Source organism: Vitis vinifera, chromosome 19 (assembly GCF_030704535.1).
Source record: "Vitis vinifera cultivar Pinot Noir 40024 chromosome 19, ASM3070453v1".
Taxonomy (NCBI): domain Eukaryota; kingdom Viridiplantae; phylum Streptophyta; class Magnoliopsida; order Vitales; family Vitaceae; genus Vitis; species Vitis vinifera.
In genome coordinates, this window is record NC_081823.1 from 6,145,639 (window position 1) to 6,168,454 (window position 22,816).

A 22,816-nucleotide genomic window follows, 5' to 3' on the forward strand; every position below is an offset into this window, starting at 1 on the left:
TAGGAGAAAAGAAATAAGAATTTGATTTTACCAAACACACCCTAAAAAACCCATAGATTTTTTTATATCCTGATAAAAGAAGGTGTAAAAACATATAAAATTTTAAAAATAAAAAGTATTCATAGTTTCATAAACTTGATTTTAAAATTATTTTTCAAAATTTAAAATTTTTAAAATAAAAAATTATAAAACAAAAAATACAACAAACCAAGCACAGCCAAAGAGTGCCTTTGCAGACAAAGAGAACAAATAGCTTTGTTGCCGTATGATTCCGCTACGGGTCCGATGTCTCAACCATTCAAAAACAATCACACTCTTCTACTAACCCATAGTATTCATATATAAATAAGACAGTCTTTTCAAGACACACAACATTATTACCAAGGGAAAGAATTGCAGATTAGGGGACTCAAAACCACATCTCTTCAAGCATAAGGTTCAAATCAATGGCACCACACAAACACCATCAAACCTGCAAATGCTTAATGGCTGTATGAACATCCTTATCTCCTCTCCCACTGCAATTAAGTACAACCTTAGTCCCATTTGGGAGGGTTGGGCACAGCTTCTCCAAATAAGCCAGGGCATGCGATGTCTCCAGAGCAGGGATTATGCCTTCAAGTCGAGATAATCTCTTGAAAGCTGCATAATAGCAAACCCAGCAAAAATCAAATAATGAAAATGAGGAAAAGGGGAATGATTGATATACAACGGTAATTGAGCAAGACAAATTTTATGCAACACTAGTAGAGAGGCAGACACAACTCTTCTCTAATTTGGAATGTCAAGTGTTCCAGTACATCCACTCTGGTCAAGCTATGGTGAAAGTATTTGGAGGAAACAAAATGTAGAGTAACTCAAAAGAATAAAAATTCAAAAGCTAGAGCACAATTTTTTTTTACGAAAAAGAAATAGCGCTGCAAGAAGAAAACAATGAATTGACTGATGAAAGATTAGAAGATTTGTGACAAGTTGGATGATTTCTATTATAACAAGGATCTTATTTGAAACTCATGGATTAAGCTTCCAAATTTCTATGTAAATGAATTAAGAAGAAACCCCTCATGAAATGGCAGACCAACTCCTACATGGGAAATTCAAATTACCAAATTCACATTTAGAATACTATGAAAGATCTGACAGACCCAAGAAAGAAAATTGAAGTGTAAAATTTTGATACCTTCCAATGCTTCTTCATCAGTGATGCTATGGTATTCAGCACGTCCTAAATCTTTCAGAAAGCTATGCTCTGGCCCAACTCCAGGGTAATCCAGGCTATTCACAGTAAAATTGGTAGGGTTAGTTAGCAGCAAAAATAAGTTAAGACTAATCACAAAAAATTAATAATTGTCTTACCCAGCACTAATAGAATGAGGCTCAATTATTTGTCCATCATCATCTTGTAATAAATAACTCATCGCGCCATGCAAGACCCCAACCTCCCCTCTAGTCAAGGTAGCAGCGTGTTTACCGCTATCTAAGCCAAAACCTGCTGCCTCCACACCAATCAGCCTAACGTCTTCATCATCAACAAATTCATAAAAAAGCCCCATGGCATTGGAACCTCCACCTACACATGCAACCAGCACATCTGGTTTGCCTCCCCACTTTTCCATTGCCTGTTTTCTTGTTTCTTTGCCAATCACTGCATGGAAGTCCCTGACCATCATGGGATAAGGATGGGGCCCAGCAACAGAACCCAAAATATAATGGGTTGTCTCCACATTAGTCACCCAGTCTCGTATAGCTTCTGATGTTGCATCTTTCAGAGTAGCTGTCCCAGCATGAACAGCTCTAACCTGTATTGAAATGGTTCAGTTTACAGTTAAACGAAGAATTACCAGGACAGCCATATTACAGATAGCACAAGGAGCTAAATGAGAAATACACAGTAATAAACATTATTGACAACTAATAGCCAATCTACAACCTACTCAACAAGTAATTTTGACCCAGTCGAACAACAATGGCAGTTACTCTAGAATGCTATCCTTCTTATTTATTAGCAAACAGGTGACTTATGTTTTCTATAATTCAATTTAGTGACGCAGATTTGTATAAACAAGCACTGCCGAAGGTATATAACAGAAGCAATATGATATTGCTTCACACAAAACACAAATTATTTATATAGAGGTCACCGGCTGAGGACATGGTAGCATTACTAACACAGCGTCTGAAAGATACAGGACATTATGACCGCAACAGAGGTTCTCCCACATCATAATTTCATCACAACATCATGAAACAAAGAATTACTGAACTAAAAAAATTTGCACTAATTTGCAAACAATAAAGTAGTGCATCACGCTGAATAGACAATTCAAAAGACCAGCAAATAATAGCAATAATAAACAAACCTCAGCCCCAAGAAGCCGCATTCTGAAAACATTAAGTGCCTGCCTTTCCATATCTTGGGCACCCATATAAACAATACACTGCAATCCAAACCGAGCACATACAGTTGCAGTTGCAACTCCATGCTGACCAGCACCAGTTTCAGCAATAATGCGTGTTTTTCCCAAACGCTTGGCAAGCAGAGCTTGGGCAACAGCATTGTTAATCTTGTGAGCCCCAGTATGGTTCAGATCTTCCCTCTTGAGGTAAATGAGTGGCCCTTCACCATTGTGACGCTTATAGTGCTCCGTAAGCCGCTCTGCAAAATAAAGAGGGCTCTCCCTGCCAACATAGTCCTTCAATATTCCATCTAGTTCTTTCTGCAATCATAAACATACATCTCAAAAACAAGCACAAAAATATAAATATACACACAGACACATGTAGATAAACACAGCAATTCCCTTGTAGTTTATATAATGTAGTTGCAGAAGACACCCTCTCTATGCTCAACAGAGTACATTGGAATTAATGTCTATGATAAAGTTGTAAACTTCCTAATCCATTGTGGTTTTGGTCCGTCCATGAAAACCATAATCAATTTAATTTTTTGCTATAAGGGTTGATACTCCATTTCCCATAACCAGTTCCTGAATTCTGTTTTTCCAAATGCCCTGTTTGGATGCATATAAACATCAATCAAAAGGGAAAAAAAGATTTGAACTTTGAAACCCAATAATTCCAAGCCCCATCATTAACAACAAACCTAAAGCAGATTCCCCCCCTGAGTTTTCTCAGCAATTAAGCAGACTTTAGAAGATCGATAAATCCAATTAAGGCATAACAAAGTTGAATGTTCGCACCCCTGAAACCGTTTTCAAACCCAAACATATAAAGTTCGCGTTCCCTCTGTTTTCCCAGCAACCAAACATATATCATAACTTCAATATCCCATACCAAACATGACAAAAATCAATTCCTTACACCTCTGAAACCATTTTCCTAACCAAAATAGAAACTCATTCTTATTAAAAACCAGAAAAGCCCAGAAGTTGCTTCCCACTAAAAACCAGAAACAAAAGAAATCCAGAAACAATTTCAATTGAAACCAAAAAACGAAAAACGAAAACCCAAATAAAAGGAAAAGAAGAAGAAAGAAAGAACCTGAAATTCTACGTCTCCAGAGAGAGCCCGGAATGCAGACTCCAGCTCGGTGAGGGCATGCATCAGAGTTTCGGGAACGTACTTCCCTCCGAATTTCCCGAACCGGCCAAACGAATCCGGCACCTGCGAACCAGGTCCAACCTTGGGCTCCATTTGCAGGGCACAGCAAATGGACAGCCCTTTGGCGGCGCAAGGGGTAGGTGTAAGCTTGAGGAGTTTGAAGGGCAATTGGGGAGAACTGCTGTAGGGCTTATAGAGAGACGTGGTCTGGGTTCTGGAGATTGGGGTTTTTGCAGAGGCGGCCATATTTTATGTTTGGTTGGAGAGAAAGAGCGAGTTTATAGATGGAGGACGGGATTGTGTTCTATCTTATATTTTTGTTGTTTATGTCAAAATATTTGTTGTAGATTGTGCTGGATATTTTTCCATTTAATTTTATAGGAAAATAATATGATGAAAAAATAGAAAATAAAAATAAAAAATTGTTATTTTTTTTTCTAAATTTGGAAAATTGGTAGGTAGGATGATAAAATTAAACATTAAAAAAAAAAAAAAACATACTATAAGAATTTGACATGAGAAACAAAGAAGAAATCTTTGTAATAAAAAGAAAATTTCTAATTCATTTTGTTCACGAGAGTAACAAATCTTTCTTTCTTTGGTAAAGTTTCTCTTTTTCTTCTGCAACATTTTTGTGATGAGAGTGCGGGTGTGTTGATTGATGTGGTTGTGTTTGGTTTATTTCAATATTCAGGTCCTGCCTACTTTCTTCCCCCTGTATAAAGTATTTGATTGAGACAAGTTGAATTAAATTCTTTTCGGATGTGAGTTGGCGGCCGAAGACTTAGTGGGGAAAAATGGGTGATGGTAATTGAGAAGAAATTGGCTGATTGAAAATGTTGGAAAAAAAATTGGGCAATTAAGCCTTTGGAAAAATGATGTGAATATGGTTGTGGTTGTTTTTTAAAATTCATTTTGTATGTGATTTTAAAACTTTTAAAACTTTACACTTTTTAATTTTTTTTTTTTTTACTTAGGTGATGTTTATTTTTTAATTTAATGTTAAATGTTATTTGATTTATGATGAAAAATAAGACTTTCGAATTATAAATGTTTAAGAATTCTAATCGGTTATTTCATTGATCAATTTTCTCGCCTCAATTACGAATAAAAGAACTATTCTTTTCTTACATTATCACAGTCTTTTGATATTTGTTTTCATGAAGAAAATAGGAAAAATTTTAAGAAATGATATTTTTTTTAAATGTATGTTTATTTTGTATTAAGAGAAGGGAAAAAAAAACGTATTTCTCACTAGTGTTTCTTTTGGGAGAGAGTTCTATGAGAGAGATTTTTATTTATTTATTTAATAATAACAATTTTTGGATAGTTTTAAAAGTTTCAAAAATAACTCTTCTTATTTCTCTCATTTATTGGGTTGGGCCGGGTTAGCCCATTTGGGCATCCAAACTCAACTTCAACATTTTAAATGATTTGTTTTTATTTTTACTTTTACTTAATATTTATTTTAATTTTTTTTAACTGAATAAAAAAATTCAAAAGATTCATCTGTTTGCTAAATGTTAAAAATAATTTTTAAAAACAACTCAAATAGAATTTCAACATGACTCTCATCCTATTAATACTTAATACTTCACATAAATAAAATAATAAAAAACAAAACAAATTAATACTTAATCTTATTAAGATATTTAGAGTTAAACTAAATTTTATTAGATTCAAGTAAAAATAAATAAACATATTAATTTGATGATATTATAAACAAATTCATGATGAAATGAGGAGCTTAGGCTGGACTAATTGAGTGAGTCATTATGTTGATAAAATTGAAAGGGGAAAGAGTGGTTAAACAAAAATAGGGATCCATTAGGTAGATAATTAGGATGGTTATTATTTTAATTCCTAGGAAATAGAATAAAATGATTGGAAATTGGTTTTAGTTAAAGATTTCTAAAAACCTAAATTTTGATGAAAATAAAATGAAACTTGAATTTGATTGCACTTGTTAAAAACAATGAAGACTTGTTGTAAATTTAGTGGGTATTTGGTAAACCAATTTAATAACTTAATTTGAGTCATTAAGTATGTTTTTGTAAAATAACTTAATGGTATGACTTAAAGTAAAAAACAACTTTAAGTAATAAATAAAAGCACTTAATTTATTCTTTAAGTTTACATCTTTATTTTATCTTTTTATCTTCATTTGTTATAATTACCTTAACAATATTTTTTGTTAATCCACAACTTCCATTATTACTCGATCTCCTTTACTCTAATTATAAAATATGAGGATAAATATGTTAATTTGATAATTTAGAATAAATTTTAAGTTAATTTTATAAAACAAACTTAATACTTAGAGTAGAAATTAAATAATAAATTTTAAATTAATAATTTAAATATAATTTAACTTAAAATCAACTTAAGACATTAAATAATAGGTATTAAGTTTTACCAAACACCCTCCTAGAATATATGTTCATGGTCTTAAACTTATTATGATCGGAGTATTGTAATCAAATAAGGATAAATGTACATTATTATTGACTTTTAAAATTAAGTTTTTTAAAAAAAAAAAAAAAAAAGAGTAAACTCTTTAAAAAAATTTCTTAAAAAGAAGTTATTTTACAAAAAATGAGTTGATTCTTTTAAAAATGAAAATCCATGTTTTCGCATAAATTTCAATATTAACAAGGGTTTTTAATCATAATTTTTCAAATTGAACCAACTCAAGTGGGTAAAGATTATATGTGCAATATTTTTCTTAGGTTTTTATGTGGTTAACTAGTGATTGACCACAGTACAATCAATCAAAGTGGCCACCTTGGCAATGTTTATTGGTAAAGTAACTGGCTAACAGTTGAATCTTAATGATCACTTGTAACTACTAATAACTAGTATATGTTTGATCAAGCGATCAATCGATTGAGTGGAAAATATGTCTAATGGCTAGTTTTCTACAAAATGCTAACATATGACCATTGGAACTCATTATTTATAATAATAATAATAATAATAATAATAATAATAATGTTATGATAATGTGTCCACATTATATATTAGTAATTTTGTTCTAATTATTTTTTAGCTTAGGAAACTTTTTAGATAGTTACTTAATCTCTATCAAAGATTCAAAGTTGTTGCGCTTTCGATTAGAAAGTTACAAGTAAGTCTCAAAAAAGTTCAAATAATAGCAAGTTAGGTGCTAAATAGGTTAAAAGTGGATTGGTATTTTTTTATTGAACTAAAAAGCTTAATTTAGTATTTTGAAAAAAGCAGGGCTACATTTCTAGGGGGGTGGGGGGGTATTGCTCACCTACATCTATCCCAATGAGCCGTCTATCGAATCGTTGCAATTGATGCTCGATCCAGAAGAGAAGGAAGAGATCTTCGGAAAGTGGGTTTTTATGATCCGATAAAGAATCAAACTTATTCAAATGTTCTTGCTATTCTATATTTCCTTGAAAAAGGAGCTCAACCTACAGGAACTGTTCATGATATTTCAAAGAAAGCGGAGGTTTTTACGGATTCAAATTCAATCAATGAAATACAAAAAAATAAGGGGGGGATGACTCGTATGAGCACTGCTTGAGCAGTGGAAATAATGCTCAAGTGTTGGGACCACTCAAGCGCTTAACTAAAGTTCAAGCGCTTGAGGTGTTGGGTAAGTGTACTCGAGCGCTCATACAAAATACTAGAATATGACAAAATATCTTCAAATATTTCACACAAATTGAGTTTGAAAACTTCAGGATACTGATCTCCTAGGACTTGGATGATTATAAATACACTATTATAACTCTTTTAATGGAGGACACTTTTCATAGGATTAAGCCTAACAAGCCATACCAGAAAGATTCGTTATGTTGAATCATGGGTTGTTTAAAGATCTACATCCTTTTAGTGAGATTGAGGTGTATCGCGAACATAAATCAAGTTATAAGTTTTAGATACTAAGTCTTTAGAATAAAATAACCAAGTAAATATGTGTGACTTAATCTCATATAATGGATTTTGATTATTTTAAGGTCTTACCCCTCGTGGTTTTTTATTTCCATACAATTAGTATGAAGGTTTTCCACATAAAAATTTCTTGTGTCTCTTGCATTCTTATTTGTTTACTTTGATTAGTTTGATTATCTTGATTATTCCTGATATCTTGCAAATTTAATTGGGTTAAAATCTCAACTCCCTATTCAATAATTTTTAAAATACCCTCATTCACCCTCTCAAGGTTTACCATGGGTTTTTCAAATACTTGTGGATCATTAGTGTGCATCAAACCTAAATTGGTATACTCACTAAAATCCAAGTCCATTTTACTTTTATATTTACTCTAAATGAGAATTACATTTTGTTTTTCTTCAATTTTAAATTTATGAAAGGTTGAGAAAATCTTGTGAAAGCTTGTTAAACCTTGTGAAAGTATGATGACCTTTTTAAAAATATATTATAATTTTACAAAATCTTTTTTAAGATATTGCACTTTAAAAAATATTTCCAAATCTATGACACTTTGTGCCAACAAGTTGTCATATAGGTTTTAGAGTATTTTTCTGAAGTCATGATTTAAAGACATGATTTTTATGCATTTTATTGAAGTTGTAATTTCAAGATACGATTTTAGTGTATTTTAGTGAAATTGTATCTTCAAAACACAATTTCAGAAACATTGAAGACTTCATTAAAATATATTAAGATTGAAAATAATAATAATATTAATATACGACTTTTAGGAAATAATAATAGTAAGTCAATTAATAAATTTATTTGAGATTCTCTTATTTTCTATCCTAATAATTAGAAAATAATAATAATTAATGATTGGAAAATAATTTGATAATGTCAATCATGATACAAACCCTTCATTTCATTACTTTTTCCTCATAAGAATATGTATAAATATACCTAATACATTTTTTAATCAACAAGAAAACTTTTACCTTTTAGAAAAAAATCAACATATGAAATATGTTAAATTTATTTATTTTTAATTTTTTTCATTTCTTTTCAAATCTTTATTTAATTATCCAAATTTGTATAAAAGTATAAATGGATCAAGAAAATTATTTTACCTAAATAACCGATTTTATTTATTTTTAATTTTTATTTGTTTTTAAAAATAAAAATTTGTATACTAAAAAACATCGTTACTGTTCATGGACAGTAACACCAGTTTCCAAGCTCAAAATTTGATCTCCATCATTCAAATTGTAGCTACTCGAGTTTCAAACCTTTCTTCCAAATTTTAACTCGATTGGACCACAAATGAAACTGGATTGGTTTGTTGATAAAATCTAAGTAGATGCGTTCTTTCCTCTCTCTCTCTCTCTTCACTTCTCTCTGTTTTATTTTTCTTTTCCCATCTCCTCCTTTTTTATTTTTTATTTTTTTTTAATGTAATTGACTTTGGGCCAAGCATATGGGGCCCACTCCCTCACATACGAGGGAGCCCAACATACTAATAATTGTGTCATTGAGAATTTGGAAAATCCATTTAAAGCAATCTTGTAGTAGAAAAATGAAAAATCTAATGAGAATAGGGTCCATGAAGAGTGACACCGTTTGAGTCCACCACGCAAAGCCGCTTGCTGCTGGCAATGCAATCTTGTAGTAGAAAAATCTAATGAGAATAGCGTCCATGAAGAGTGACACCGTTTGACGCCACCACTCAAAGCCGCTTGCTGCTGGCAATGAAAAAGCGCGTTGAATGTAACACAACTAAATGAGATTAAATGCTGGAAAGCCAATTTTGGAATGAAATAGCGGCACACTTTTCCACACTACGATGATGAGGAGTCATGACCGTTGGGGCTTAAGCCCTATCAAGTCAATAACAACTGTTCCAATCTTTCTGATTCTCTCTAACCAAACACTAGACATGGCCATGATCAAGAAGAAGACCAATGCCGACATGTTCTCATTTCTTCCAGACCATGTCATCTCTCTCATCCTGTCCTTCTTACCCTTCATAGATGCTGCCAGAACCAGCGTTTTGTCCAAGAGATGGCGCCATATATGGCACGCAACGGTAAGAATCGAGTTTGATGAGAGTTTCTTTGTGAAAAGAGAAGAATCCACTGAGAAAAGAGAATTGGCGAGATGCGGTTTCATCGATTTTATGAGACAGTGGATGCTTAACTATAAGGAGCCAGTGGTGGAGACATTTAGCCTCTCATTCACCAACCCCGGAGAATATCGTTTGGACATGGAGAATTGTCTGAGATTCGCCATTCTCCGAGGAACAAGAGGCCTGTATCTTGACTTTGCTGATCCATCATGGGGGGAAGACGAGTTTGATCCACATCTCAGGCTGTTCCAGCTGCCAACATTTGTTTACAAACATAAAGTTCTTGAATCCTTGAAGCTGTTTTCATGCAGATTCGATGTTTCTGAGTTCAGCGCCTTCAGTGTCCTCAAGGATCTTTCTCTGGGATGGGTAGAAGTTAGAAGCTCTTCTCTAAAAGCCTTGCTGATGAACTGTCCCCTTCTGGAGGGTCTGTGCTTGAAGAACTGTTGGAATTTAGGCGATCCTGATATTTCAGGGCCAAATCTGAGGCTTCGGAGGCTGATCATAGATAAATGTTCTATCGACAATCACATTATACTCATGGCACAGAAGCTACAATACTTCAAGTACTCAGGATTGGTGAAAAGTTTTCTCTTAGAAGACCAACCTGATGTGGAGGAGGCCGAACTCGATTTTGGGCTCGAGTCCGAATTCGACAACAGTGGCTACTGTGGTGATACCCTGCAAGACATCCTCAGAAATATCTATTCCAATACTTTAACTGTATGCAGTTACATGCTACAGGTACAAAATCCTTGATCAAACACTAGATACTCCATTTATTATTTTAGGGAAAAAAAAAACTTGACTGATCTATGTGACAACCTGAAGGAACTTCCGTCCGGGGAGGAGCCACTGCGCTTGTACCCTTACCTTGATGACATGCGGCATCTGATACTGAAGACCTCAATGCATTCATATGAACTCTATGGAATTTCCTTCCTGCTAAAAAGCTGCCCCGGGTTAGACATGCTCACCATTGATCTAGGCCCGGCCAGAATATTTGCTGTAAGTGTCATTTATGAAGATACTAGTCTGTTATATATCTTATAGCTTTCTAAGTTATCTACCTCTTGATTGATTCTTTTGGTGGGGTTTTTCTCAGGATTATGAACCACCATTTCAGATTCAGAGTCATGTATTCTGGGCACAACATATACCATTTATTGACTGTGTAAGAGAAACATTGAAGGTGGTGGAAGTAAATGGCTTCAAAGGGGAGCCGAACGAAATCGAACTGCTGCAGAATGTGCTCCGGTATGGGTGTGTGTTGGAGAGAATGAGAATCAATGTCATAAAGAGTAGTGATTCGGATCCGACTTATCAATGGCGGGCTCAAATGTTGCAGTATTTCACAAAAGCCTCTCGGAGGCTGCAAGTTGTGATCTCTTAGACATGCATTTACAAAGACGCGCACGCAAGTCGTTTCTTATTTATTTTATCTAATCATTCGACTTTATGAACTCGATTTGCACAATACCCTTCTACATTGTTATAGATAAAGTATTTTGTAGAGTTACAGTTGAAAAGTTTATTACTCTTTGTAAAAGGTATTTTTAATTTTTACAAATTATAATTCTTTTATTGCTATTGGTATAGGATTTTATACTTCTTTTTAAACTACACCAGTCTCCTTTTTCTTTGTGACAAACAATATTTAGCATCAATTTCTCTTAGGACCTTACCTTTCTTGGAGGACTTGAAGACGACTGAGAACTTGTTTATGATGAAGATAGGCTTGAGCTTCAAGAAGAGGGACTTCAAACTTCAGACTAGATTAATCCCTTTGAATTAGTTAAAAATAATTTTGAAAATAAAAATTTGAAAAATAATTAAAAATTAGATGGAGTCATATGGGGTTATGAGAATTTCCTATACCCATCCCATTTACTTTTTTTTTTTTTTTTTGAATTGATATGAGAATAGATATAAATAAACAAGAATTAGGATAAGGATGACCTGTCCCCAACTTGCTCTGCTTTTATCCCTAATTTTGATCATAACATTTATGATTGTGTGAATAAAGACTGAGTTTTTAGTGTTTGAGGAGTATGATCTTCATGACAATACTTGGTTGGAAGATTTATTTGAAGTGAGAGAAAAGTGGGCCTTGGTGTATAGAATGAATATTTTTTTCCATTGGTTAAAAAGGCATTCAACTTAATGAGAGTTTCAATGGTCATATTAGAGACTATTTGAGATCTGATATTTAGACGTACGTGGTGCAAATTTTTAAACACTTTCAAAGGACAATTGATAATCGGGGTTACAAGGAAATCCTTGCAAATATCGATGGATAACACGCCTATTGAATCCAAAATAGCATGTGATATATTGGTTTTTATGCGCCTATTGAATCTAAAATAGCATGTGATTTATTATTTTTTATTTTGTGTTCCAAACAAACTAAATCAAGAATTGTTTTAGAGTAATCCATATTCAGATTTTTTTTAAATAATATTATTTTAGTGCAAAACTCAATCGTAGTCCAATTAGCTAGTAAAACTCACTAGGATAAGCAGTATTTCGAGTTAAAATAGATAAAACATTTAAACTATAAGACAAGTAAACATTTCCAAACCATACAAGTCTGCGCTCATCTCATGCCTTGCATCTCATGCAAGGGGTTTGGTTGAGATATACTAGATTCCACTAAATATATAAATGGAATCTAACTATACATGTTCTCTAATTATATCTTTCAAATCGTCCATAATAACAATCCATTCTTTCAATCAAATGAATATTTCAGTGATTCTTATTTTTGTATTTTGAAAGTAAAAAAGGTTATAGATGATAGGAAATTTATTCCAATTGAATCATAATTTTATTCTTCTTAGATTTTTTATTTATTTTTTTATTTTGATGAACGAGTTCTTATCAAAATTCTATATGGACAATGAAGAACAATGAATCCCTTTTCTTATTTGTTTTATTTGTTTCACTCTCTAATATTCAAAGAGGAAGTTGTTCTATTATTAAGTGGATAGGAATGGTGGTTGCCCAACGAGATATTACACATAATAAGATCTTGTTTTGGGTGAGTCTCATATTGTGCGCTTACCGCTTATTTTATCATTTTAGAAATTGGATTTATGCTTTATAGACCCATTTCAAATCATGGTTCAAAGGTTAAAAATCTATGGGTTTTACTTTTATTATATTTTCTTTCAAAATATGAAGAAATTATTATATAATTCCTTGGATCATCTATCATTCAATCAATTATTTTTTTGAAATACTGAAAAAATAAATAAGATTACTTGGTTTTTTTTGTATATGCCCATACTATTTTTCTTTTATTGTTTTGATTCTCTTGATTGATACTAGGATTCACATTTAAAATCATAAAAAGTCTAGGAATTAAACCCATAAGAGTAAGATTTCACTTTCAATTATTTCAATTTGATTGTAATCAATACAAATCAACCTAAAGCAAAGAAATAAAATTGGGGTGTTATGTACATATATATCATTGATATCTATATATACAAAAATACATATCATGGATTGATCTATATCAAGATGTTATACAATACAATTTTAAATAATATTAATATTAATACTATAGTAAATATAATAGAGTAATAAATAGATAAATTGGTAGAAAGATTTATATTCATATTTTTAAAGTGTTCTTATTCAAATCGACTAGTTAGGGTTTGTTCATTATATGTATGTCTACAATTGTGTAAATCTATGATCCACCTATATTATTATATTGTCATTTTCCCACCATGATATTCTTAAACTCTTAACGCTTAGATATGTCAATAATAGAAAGGGGTTAGTGGTTGATCACATCCCCTCCACAAGGAGTTGAGAGGAGAGGAGTGCAAAGTATCATGTCGAGGATGTGATAGTAGAACATAGGTGCTAGTCAAAGTAAGTCCCCTGGAAGGAGGTAGGGTTTAAATTCAAATATATTTGTCTACTACTCTTCATATTTAGTGGATTTATTTCAATTGATTAACACATAGTTTTTATATCTATCGGTGGTTTTTCTTATACATCGTGGTTTTACATAGTTTTTATTTATATTATTTTCATAACCAAATAAAATAGATAGCAAATAATATAAAAAAAAATTGAATTTTTAACCTTATATATTTCACTAAACTACTTAACTAACACTCCCCTCTAGGTTGTTTTAAGAATTAAGAACATTCTTCATTTATGAAACCATAGAATTATCTATAAATAATCTTCCATACTTTGATCTACATCATGATATGAAATTTTTTTAAAAGAATACAAGTCCAACAAGTTTGGAATTTAATTAAATTTAGATGGAAATCATTGTCGACAATGGATGACGTTAGGAGATTTACTAGTGAACTTAAGTCCAAATATTAGTAGGATAAAATTGATAACAAAACAATGAATTAAGCTAACATTGGCGTCTTTATAACATTTTTAATGATGTGAGTTACGATAAATTTCATAGGATAACAACACGTAAATGTGTTAAGAAGTTTTAGGATACTTTAACTATTACATACAAGGGTTTTTCAACTATTAAATTATCAAAAAAATTTATGCTAACCACCAAATTTGAAAGCATGAGAATGAAAGAAGATGCAAAACTTTTTTGAACTTTTATATCGAATTGAATTGCAATATATTATATAGATGAGAAAGCCCTAGATTTTAAGATAGTTAGAAAAGTCAAAAGATATAATTTAATTTTGTCTTAGTCTATTGGAAACATGTAAGGTCATTAGAACATCAGGAAACGGATTGGAGTTACAGAAACGACACCGTTTCAGAGGATCTTTTCCAGCTTCCAGCTGAATAGAATGGGACTAATCATGGGCATAAAGCTGAGAAAGGTCTGGCAGAGAAGCGAAGCTTTGAATGAATTAAGCACACAGAGCGAGAGAAGATGATGCATCTTCAAACAACTACATCATCTCGGGTTGTTCTTCTTCAATCTTCCTCTTCTCCCCCTATCCGCAGGTACATCTCCTTTTTCTCTATTTTTTTTTATTTTTTTTTATTTCTCACTTCCCATCTTTTCTCCGGAAACAAACAGCTCAGTGTGGGAAAATAATGGTATGATTTCTGGTTTTTCTTTTTGAGAAAATTTAACCTAAGTACTGATCGTGTTCCCACAAAATGGTAGGATTTTTGTGGGTGTAATACATAATCTACAATGGTTATGAAGGAAATTGAGAAATTCTTAAAGGAAAAGAGTTAATTTTTATGATTTTCATTAGTCACTCCATGGGTTTCTTAGGGAAGAACGAGAAAAAATTGTTTGTAAATTCAAGGGTATTTGGAAAACTCCATTATTGAGGCCATATATGGGGATTGAATTTTTGGGTAAAGGGGGAGGTTAAAGTGTTGTTTGGTTGTAGGGAGCTAAATTTTGAAATGATTGTTGGAAATTGAAGCTCCATTTTACTATTGGGGTTGGAAAGGATCAATTGGACCAATATGAATGTCGTTGCATTTGGTATGAAAATGATGATGGCCTGATGTTCCGATGTACATATCCAATGCATTTGCAGTTGGGGTTTGATTTGTTTACTTTTTCTAGTCAACTTCATTTAAGATAGACGTATTGTGCTTCTTGTATATGCTACTTCTGTTTTGACATTTCGCTGTTCTGCGCCGCAGGGGAATGCCAAGCAAACTAATGTTGTGCTCTTTTGAGCACCCCACATCAAGTAAGGCTGTGGCCAGAAATGTATTATCTGGGCTTGCTGCTTCAGTTGTAATCCTCTCACAAGCAAATCAGGTTGGTTGGTTTTGTTAGCCAAAACCGTGGGCTATTGGAACATATATCTGAATTCTTTCCAATGTTGCCTTCCCAGCAAATCAAAAAGTTGTTAAAGAGAGATCTTGTTGAGTTTGGGCGGGTTGCTCCCTTCCAGATTCACTGTTTGTATAAATATGTTTTAGTGTATAGTTTTACGGGCAAGGGTAGAATTTCCATTAGTTCTAGTTAAGTTGACTCTGGAGAACAATAAATCAAAATCCTTCAGGTTTTCTTGTGGAGTTGCAGGAGGAAGGTCAGCATACAAGATTAGATATATTGAATAATGGATAAGCGGATTACATGATCATTCCAATGAACTGAATAGTGATGGGAAGCATTTTAGGATATTTGAATGTAACGGCCATTGACCCATTTCTAAAATCGGCCTCATTTATCTTGGGCAGGTAATTGCAGAAGGTTTATCTCACCCCAATAATTTATGCCAGCTTGCAAGTGCTACCAGTAACACAATCACTCTTCCACTTGATGAGGGGTCTGGGGAAAGAAGTGGGAAACTAATGATGATGAGAGGTATGTCAGCTAAGGATTTTGACCCAGTGAGATATTCTGGAAGATGGTTTGAAGTAGCTTCCCTCAAACGTGGATTTGCTGGACAAGGCCAAGAAGATTGCCATTGCACTCAGGTAAATGCTGTGGACAGTTATGATTGGACCTGAGATGAGGATTTCTATCCTTTGGGGCTTGAATGCAGAAAAAGAAATCTGGTTTCTGATCTCTCATAATGCACCACAAAAATGGCCTGTCTATGGTCTATTTTGAACCGTTTAACTTGCAGCCAACGTTTTGACAGAGAATCGCTTAAAAGGCATGAAATAAACAATCTTAAGCTTCTAGGTTGTCCATCTGAGTGGAAATCATTTGAGATGCAAAAATGAATTTGGTTTAATATAAGGTTTTTTTCGGTCAAAACTGTATACTCTGGAATACCTGACTGCCAAAGTATCCCGTTTTATCAAATTGCAGGGTGTATATACATTTGACATGGAATCACCTGCTATCCAAGTTGATACTTTTTGTGTTCATGGGGGCCCTGATGGATATATTACTGGGATTCGGGGAAAGGTTCAATGCCTGGAAGAGGAAGAATTGGAGAAAAGTGCAACTGATCTAGAAAAACAAGTGATGATTAGAGAAAAATGTTACCTTCGTTTTCCTACATTGCCATTTATTCCCAAGGAGCCTTATGATGTGATTGCTACTGATTATGACACTTTTGCTCTTGTGTCGGGAGCAAAAGACAGGAGTTTTATTCAGGTAATTACTTATTTGATAGAAAATGATCTTATGTGCGGGAGGATGTCCACATATTTTAGAATAGTATCAAACTATGTCACTTCTTTCATAGTTTTATTAAACTTTAGATTAAATTTAAATTGCATTTAGTTTCTATAGTAGTTGGGTCTTTATTTTCTTAGCACTTGTTTTTGTTCTTGTTAATGCAATTATACTTAGCATACCTAAAATTGCACACTTGCTTTACATCTGTTAGTTGACTTCAGGTGCGGTGGACTCTATGTATTGAACTGAAAGTGCACACACATACTGAATAACTGGCATCAACTTAGTATGTTTGCATAATTTGTTTGTTTATCCAAAAAGCAAATTGTTAAATCATAAGATGGTTCAATTCAGTAAATCATACCTTGTTCTATTTCAAATTGGGGCAACTAGGTTCGTAGCTTGGCTTGCAGTGCAGTTACAAACTCATCTTTTCCCTCAAAGATTAGGGCTTTATAACTATCATTAGAAGCAATGCATTTGCGGAGCTAAAGCTTTATAATTGCTTAACCAATGCTTTTGTCCACTCATCAGCTATCAAGAAGCTGCATGCTGTCATAAATCTGATGTCATTTGCATTTTTCCCATGATGGTCAACCAGCTGCCAACTTCATAGTTGGTCAGCCTTCATCTTTTCATAACCCTGTTTTTCTTATTTGACTCAGTTCACCAACCCTCTCCAAATCCCAAATGGATTTACATCAGTTTCAAATATTAGTTTGCATACTGGACTGCTATACTAGAGCAGATGTTTGAACATGTACAATATGCTTCTATATAGAGTATAATATTCATCACAGTTCCTTTATGCTTGAATTCCACAGAATTTGAATCTACATGCCCTTTTTACTGTATTACAAACTATCTAGACTTGTAAAAATCAAATATCATTTAGACTCAGCATGCTCCGGTCCGGGTATATGCATTCCATTAGTTTTTCACTTTATGAAACCATAAACTTATGTAGAACTGGCTATTGCTAATTCTCCTCTTCCATACAAGCAACTGATGCTGTCATTAATATCATACCATTGCTCAGGTTCTTTGAGATACTGTAGTAACCTTTACATACAATTGTTTCCCCATCAACTGATTTGATATCGAGATGCTGCCAATATGCCTCTAATGTCATGATTTTAGTGGCTGACTAATGAAAGTTTGCATCTTTGGCATCAACATTTCAGATTTACTCAAGGACGCCTAATCCTGGACCTAAATTCATAGAGAAGTACAAAGCTTACTTAGCAAACTTTGGGTATGATCCAAGTAAGATCAAGGACACTCCACAAGACTGTGAGGTGATGTCTAATAGTAAGCTAGCAGCGATGATGTCCATGTCCGGAATGCAACAGGCTCTAACAAACCAGTTTCCTGATCTAGGATTAAAATCACCCATCGAATTTAACCCCTTTACAAGTGTGTTTGACACTTTGAAGAAGCTTGTTGAGCTTTATTTCAAGTAGACATTTGAGCTCAAAAGAGTTGTAGTGTGCCTCTTGTATTTAATATAGAGCTATTGGATTCTAATTCTTTTCTGTAACCTATAAGTTCTTTTGTGAAGAGAAGCTTATCCTGTATGTTCTGCTTAGTTGCCCTATGTTCGTTTATTTATTTTGACTTTGCTTATGGAAATAGCCCGTTGGAAACCATTTCCAAATACCAAGAGCTGTGCACCTTGAATGGGAGGTTTAGTGTACAATAGCACATGAATTCCAAGCTCTATACATCTCCTTTAGGGTGGCTTTATAAGAAAGCAACAGCTAGCAGAATAATGTTGAATTTATTAGTAGGGTCTGAATTTGTTACTAGGATATGGTGGGTGGCTTTGATTCTGGTTCTAGCTTTGGATGGCTAATTAGAGAATAGTTGAATTTTTTACTATGAGTGGGATGCTTGTGAATTTTATACTGAGGATTGAATGTCTTTGAATTTGTTCTATCATTGGGATGGCTAGTTGATATAATTCTCAAGACTCAAATTTGCTGCTAGGATTCCATTGCTACTGCAATTGGGATGGGCTGAATGGTGTCACTTTATTCAGGGGAGCTGTTGAATTAATAGGAATGAGAATATCTCCATTGATTCCAATGCCAAATTCATTTGCAAGTACATCACAATATGACTAATGCGATATGGTCAATGATGAAAATATCGGAAATCACAGATATATCGATTTTTAGGTTTTACGATTATATCAAGAAATTTTGGTAGATATTTTGATAAATATATATATATAAACTGATAAGACAAAAATTAGTCAAAACTCATAGAAATGTATGAAAAAAAACCTTTAAAAAATAATGGAAAAAATAATAATGATATTTTAAAATTATTTTGTCGAAAAAATTAATATATGTATAATATAATTTATTGTATACAATTGATAAAAAAAAATATGAATTTTATAAACGTATATTTATTATTAAGTTATATTAAATACTATTCAACAATAATATTGTGATATTTAATAATAATATGTCCAACTTGAAAATATATTTAATTTTAAAACTATTATCTATTTAATGAATTTTATGATATAAAATCAATGATGATATATGTTTTTTTTAATATTTATATTTTATATTTAATTATGATATAAAACAAAACTTGTCACTAATTTTTACATTTTTGGTACTCAATTAAATAAAATAATTAGAATTAATTAATTTGTTAAAATATTGTTTTAATATTTTGTTTTTTCAATGGAATTAAATATATACGTGCATTCTTAAGTATGAATTTGCCCTAGTGGTTGCTAAGGTGTGAACTTTTTGACTTGGTTCAATTACCCCTTCTCCGTAGTGTAAACCAATTTTTAGGGATTTTTAGGGTTTGAGCAGCAAGAGGAGCGAGTTGAGCAAGGTAAGGGGGAGTACTATATATTCCTAAAAATCGTTGATTTTTTGACACCGCAGTTGTAATAGCTGCATCGACGATTTTATCAATGGTATTCAATTAATGGCCGATTTTTGCTAAAATTTCCTTCATCAGAAGTTGATGGACAAAAAAATATAAAGTGTATGATAGCTTTGTTATCATTTACTTAACATGAGAGATTACTTTAAATTTCAAGCAATTGCATTAAATTTCAAAGAATTGCAGGTAGACATTGAACACGTGTTTTCAGACGGTGGATATGCTTTTAGTAAAGTATTTTAGATTCCTAAGATTTTATGGACATGCTTTTAATAAAGTATTTTAGATTCCTGAGATTTTGGAGGTTGCTAAAACTATTAAGAATAATTTGCTATCTTTGATTGATATTTAGAGTTCGCTATTATAAACATGATTCAGAAATGTTTGATTAGATTTGCGAAAAATATGGATGAACTGTTTTATACAATTTATAAAAAATTATGGATGATGTAATAGTCCTATATCACCTGAATATAAAATAGATTAATAAAAACAAATATGTCAAAATTAGATGAAATTCACATCATTTCATTACTCAAATTAAGCTAATCCTAAATCTAATTTCAAGAAGTGGCATTGGGTTAGGCTTAAAACTTATTATTTAATTATTATTTTCATAATTATAATGGTTTAATCAAATCAACTTAAATTTTTTGTATTTATCATGAAAATTTGAAATGTATAAAAAATATAAAGTGTGATGGTTAGAAATGTGAATTGTGAATTGTCGGGCCTTTAAATTTTAATACTTCCATGTATCAAAAATACTGCTACTCATATACATTTATGCCCAAATTTTTGGAGCTTTGAACTTAAGAAAATATGATGAGTTTCAAGTAAAGAAAATATGTTGGGAGAGAAAACCAAATATCTTTATCAAAGGTTGATGTACATGGTAAAATTTTAATGTAAAACCCCTTATATTAGTTAAAATTCTCATTCAAAGGCGGACAACATTTTTTTTGAACTCTTCAATAACAAGTTCCAAATTCAATTGTGTTAATATTGTTGTTTAAATATATGAAAATATGAGGTACTTATTTTAATAAGCTTATGTGAATTTCAATCATCAACTTATTGGTATGTCACAAAATTATAAATTATTGAGATAAAGAGATATATTTATGGATCGATGCAAAAAGCATTGACAGATTTTTTGAGATTTATTAGAATTATTTATCCTCATGGCTTTGTCAACTCTAAGAAATGGATAGCTGATTGCGGCCTTTTTAAGCATCCAAGTAATATGAAACTCTCAAACATACCATCATCATTGGCAGCCCTTTCAAGTGCAGTCCACCCACCTGCACCCTTGACAGTGTAACTAGCTCCAGCCCTCAACAGCTCTTCAATTTTGGGCTTGTCGCCTTCTGAGGCAGCCATCATCAATAAGATGTCTACTGGATAGATGTTTTGGCTTAGAAGAGCCTTCATCTTATCATACGTACCCTCAACAGCAAGCATCCCCATGTAGTTGAAGCACTGCAAAAGTAAAACAACACTTCTGATTTTCCATAAATCATATTCAGTGGAATTTTAAACATGACTAAAGTGAAATCTTTCACTTCCATTGCTCATGGTTCATAGTTTTCCTTCCTGTGAGACAAACTGGTTAGCGAATACCAAGGATACAAGTAAAGCCGCTTAGGCTTTGAAGCTTCTCTGGAAATGTTGACTACAGTCAATAGTATGGACTGCGTTCTAAGAGGAAAAGTCGAAGGAAATGAAAAGGAACAGAAGACAACATTGAGTTGAAACATTTCTCAGCTTTCTTCATGACTCTGCTAAACAAAAAATGAGTACTTTCAAAATGTATGAACTCCTCCTAGTTTTCACCCTTTTTTTTCTTTTTCTTGCAATTTTCCATCCCTCAGGAACTTGCTCTTAACCAAATAGAAGCCTTTTAAAGCCGTGAGGGCCCCTTGGGCCCAAAGCGGACAATCTCTACATGGTTGGGAGCAGGTCGTTACAAATAAAATAACAAAAATTGTCAATCCTTCTAATGTAAACTTTGGGTATGATCCAAGTAAGATCAAGTGCACTCCACAAGACTGTGAGGTGATGTCTAATAGTAAGCTAGCAGCAATGATGTCCATGTCCGGAATGCTACAGGCTCTAACAAACCAGCTTCCTGATCTAGGATAATTAAAAGCACCCATCCAACTTAACACCTTTCCTAGTGTGTTCGACACTTTGAAGAAACTTCCTGAGCTTTATTTCAAGTAACATTTGAGCTCAAAAGAGTTGTTGTGTGCCTCTTGTATTTAATATAGAGCTACTAGATACTAAATCTTTTCTGTAACCTGTAAGTTCTTTTGTGAAGAGAAGCTTACCCTGTATGTCCTGCTTGGTACCCTGGCCTATTTTCGTTTATTTATTTTTACTTTGCTTGTGAAAATAGCCCATTAGAAACCATTTCCAAATACCAAGAGCTGTGCATGTTGAAGGTCATAATTATCATTGAGATAAACCTGGGAGATTGTACAATAGTGCATGAACCCCAAGCTCGATACATCTCCTTTAGGGTGGCTTTATCCGGAAACAATGGCTAGCAGAATAATGTTGAATTCGTTAATAGGATCTGAATTTGGTGGGTGCCTTTGATTCTGGTTCTAGCTTTAGATGGCTAATTAGAGAATAGTTGAATTTGTTACTTTGAGTGGGATGCTTATGAATTTTATACTGAGGATGGGATGTCTTTGAATTTGTTCTATGATTGGGATGGCTCAAATTTGCTGCTAGGATTCCATCTTTACTGCAATTGGGATGGGCTGAATTTGTTACTATATTTAGAGGGAAAAAATGGTGTCCTTTAGGGGGACTGTTGAATTAATGGAGAATATCTCCCTTAATTCCAATACCAAACTCATTTGGAAGTACATCACAATATGAACCATGCCATGTGGTTGGGATGCAAGATGAACGCAGAAATACAAAGTGTGTGACAGCTTTGTTATCGTTTATTTTACATGAGAGATTGCTTTAAATTTCAAGGAATTGCATGTAGACATTGAAAATGTCTTCTCCAGATGTGGATATGCGTTTTAATAAAGTATTTTAGATTGCTGAGATTTTGGAGGCCATTAAAAGCTATTAAGAATAATTTATTATTTCCTTCTCGAGATGTGGATATGCTTTGGATTGCTGAGATTTTGGAGGTTATTAAAAGCTTCTAGACATTATCATCTGGATTCTTATGGAAATATTACAGAACATAGTTTTCAATAGAGTCATTATTTTGTGGA

At 32.9% G+C, this 22,816-nt stretch overlaps 3 protein-coding genes across 3 annotated transcripts; 2 read left to right on the top strand and 1 right to left on the bottom strand.

Annotated features, from left to right (window-relative positions):
- Positions 1-316: 316 nt before the first annotated feature.
- On the bottom strand, positions 317-4,100 carry LOC100264166 (tryptophan synthase beta chain 1). Its single transcript, XM_002281448.5, has 5 exons — positions 3,502-4,100; positions 2,361-2,717; positions 1,357-1,799; positions 1,181-1,275; positions 317-642 (listed from the first exon to the last, which is right to left on the bottom strand). The coding sequence occupies exons 1-5, from the start codon at positions 3,805-3,807 to the stop codon at positions 467-469; spliced, it is 1,377 nt and encodes a 458-aa protein (XP_002281484.1). The 5' UTR covers positions 3,808-4,100; the 3' UTR covers positions 317-466.
- A 5,316-nt stretch (positions 4,101-9,416) lies between these two features.
- On the top strand, positions 9,417-10,986 carry LOC104877587 (putative F-box protein At3g29830). Its single transcript, XM_059735107.1, has 3 exons — positions 9,417-10,336; positions 10,424-10,644; positions 10,727-10,986. The coding sequence occupies exons 1-3, from the start codon at positions 9,437-9,439 to the stop codon at positions 10,983-10,985; spliced, it is 1,380 nt and encodes a 459-aa protein (XP_059591090.1). The 5' UTR covers positions 9,417-9,436; the 3' UTR covers position 10,986.
- A 3,153-nt stretch (positions 10,987-14,139) lies between these two features.
- On the top strand, positions 14,140-18,243 carry LOC100250424 (chloroplastic lipocalin). Its single transcript, XM_010646112.3, has 5 exons — positions 14,140-14,551; positions 15,215-15,335; positions 15,761-16,000; positions 16,341-16,631; positions 17,840-18,243. Exons 1-5 carry the CDS (start codon positions 14,478-14,480, stop codon positions 18,116-18,118), a joined length of 1,005 nt encoding a protein of 334 aa, XP_010644414.1. The 5' UTR covers positions 14,140-14,477; the 3' UTR covers positions 18,119-18,243.
- The last annotated feature ends 4,573 nt before the right edge of the window (positions 18,244-22,816 follow it).

Coding starts and splice junctions, on each gene's coding strand:
- LOC100264166 (XM_002281448.5), bottom strand. CDS start 3,807: ATGGCCGCCTCTGCAAAAACCCCAATCTCCAGAACCCAGACCACGTCT. Junction 2,718..3,501: donor CTGGAGACGTAGAATTTCAG/GTTCTTTCTTTC, acceptor TTATGATTGCAG/AAAGAACTAGATGGAATATT. Junction 1,800..2,360: donor TGCGGCTTCTTGGGGCTGAG/GTTTGTTTATTA, acceptor ATTTCAATACAG/GTTAGAGCTGTTCATGCTGG.
- LOC104877587 (XM_059735107.1), top strand. CDS start 9,437: ATGTTCTCATTTCTTCCAGACCATGTCATCTCTCTCATCCTGTCCTTC. Junction 10,337..10,423: donor TATGCAGTTACATGCTACAG/GTACAAAATCCT, acceptor GACAACCTGAAG/GAACTTCCGTCCGGGGAGGA. Junction 10,645..10,726: donor AGTCTGTTATATATCTTATA/GCTTTCTAAGTT, acceptor TCAGATTCAGAG/TCATGTATTCTGGGCACAAC.
- LOC100250424 (XM_010646112.3), top strand. CDS start 14,478: ATGATGCATCTTCAAACAACTACATCATCTCGGGTTGTTCTTCTTCAA. Junction 14,552..15,214: donor TCTTCTCCCCCTATCCGCAG/GTACATCTCCTT, acceptor TCTGCGCCGCAG/GGGAATGCCAAGCAAACTAA. Junction 16,632..17,839: donor AAGACAGGAGTTTTATTCAG/GTAATTACTTAT, acceptor TCAACATTTCAG/ATTTACTCAAGGACGCCTAA.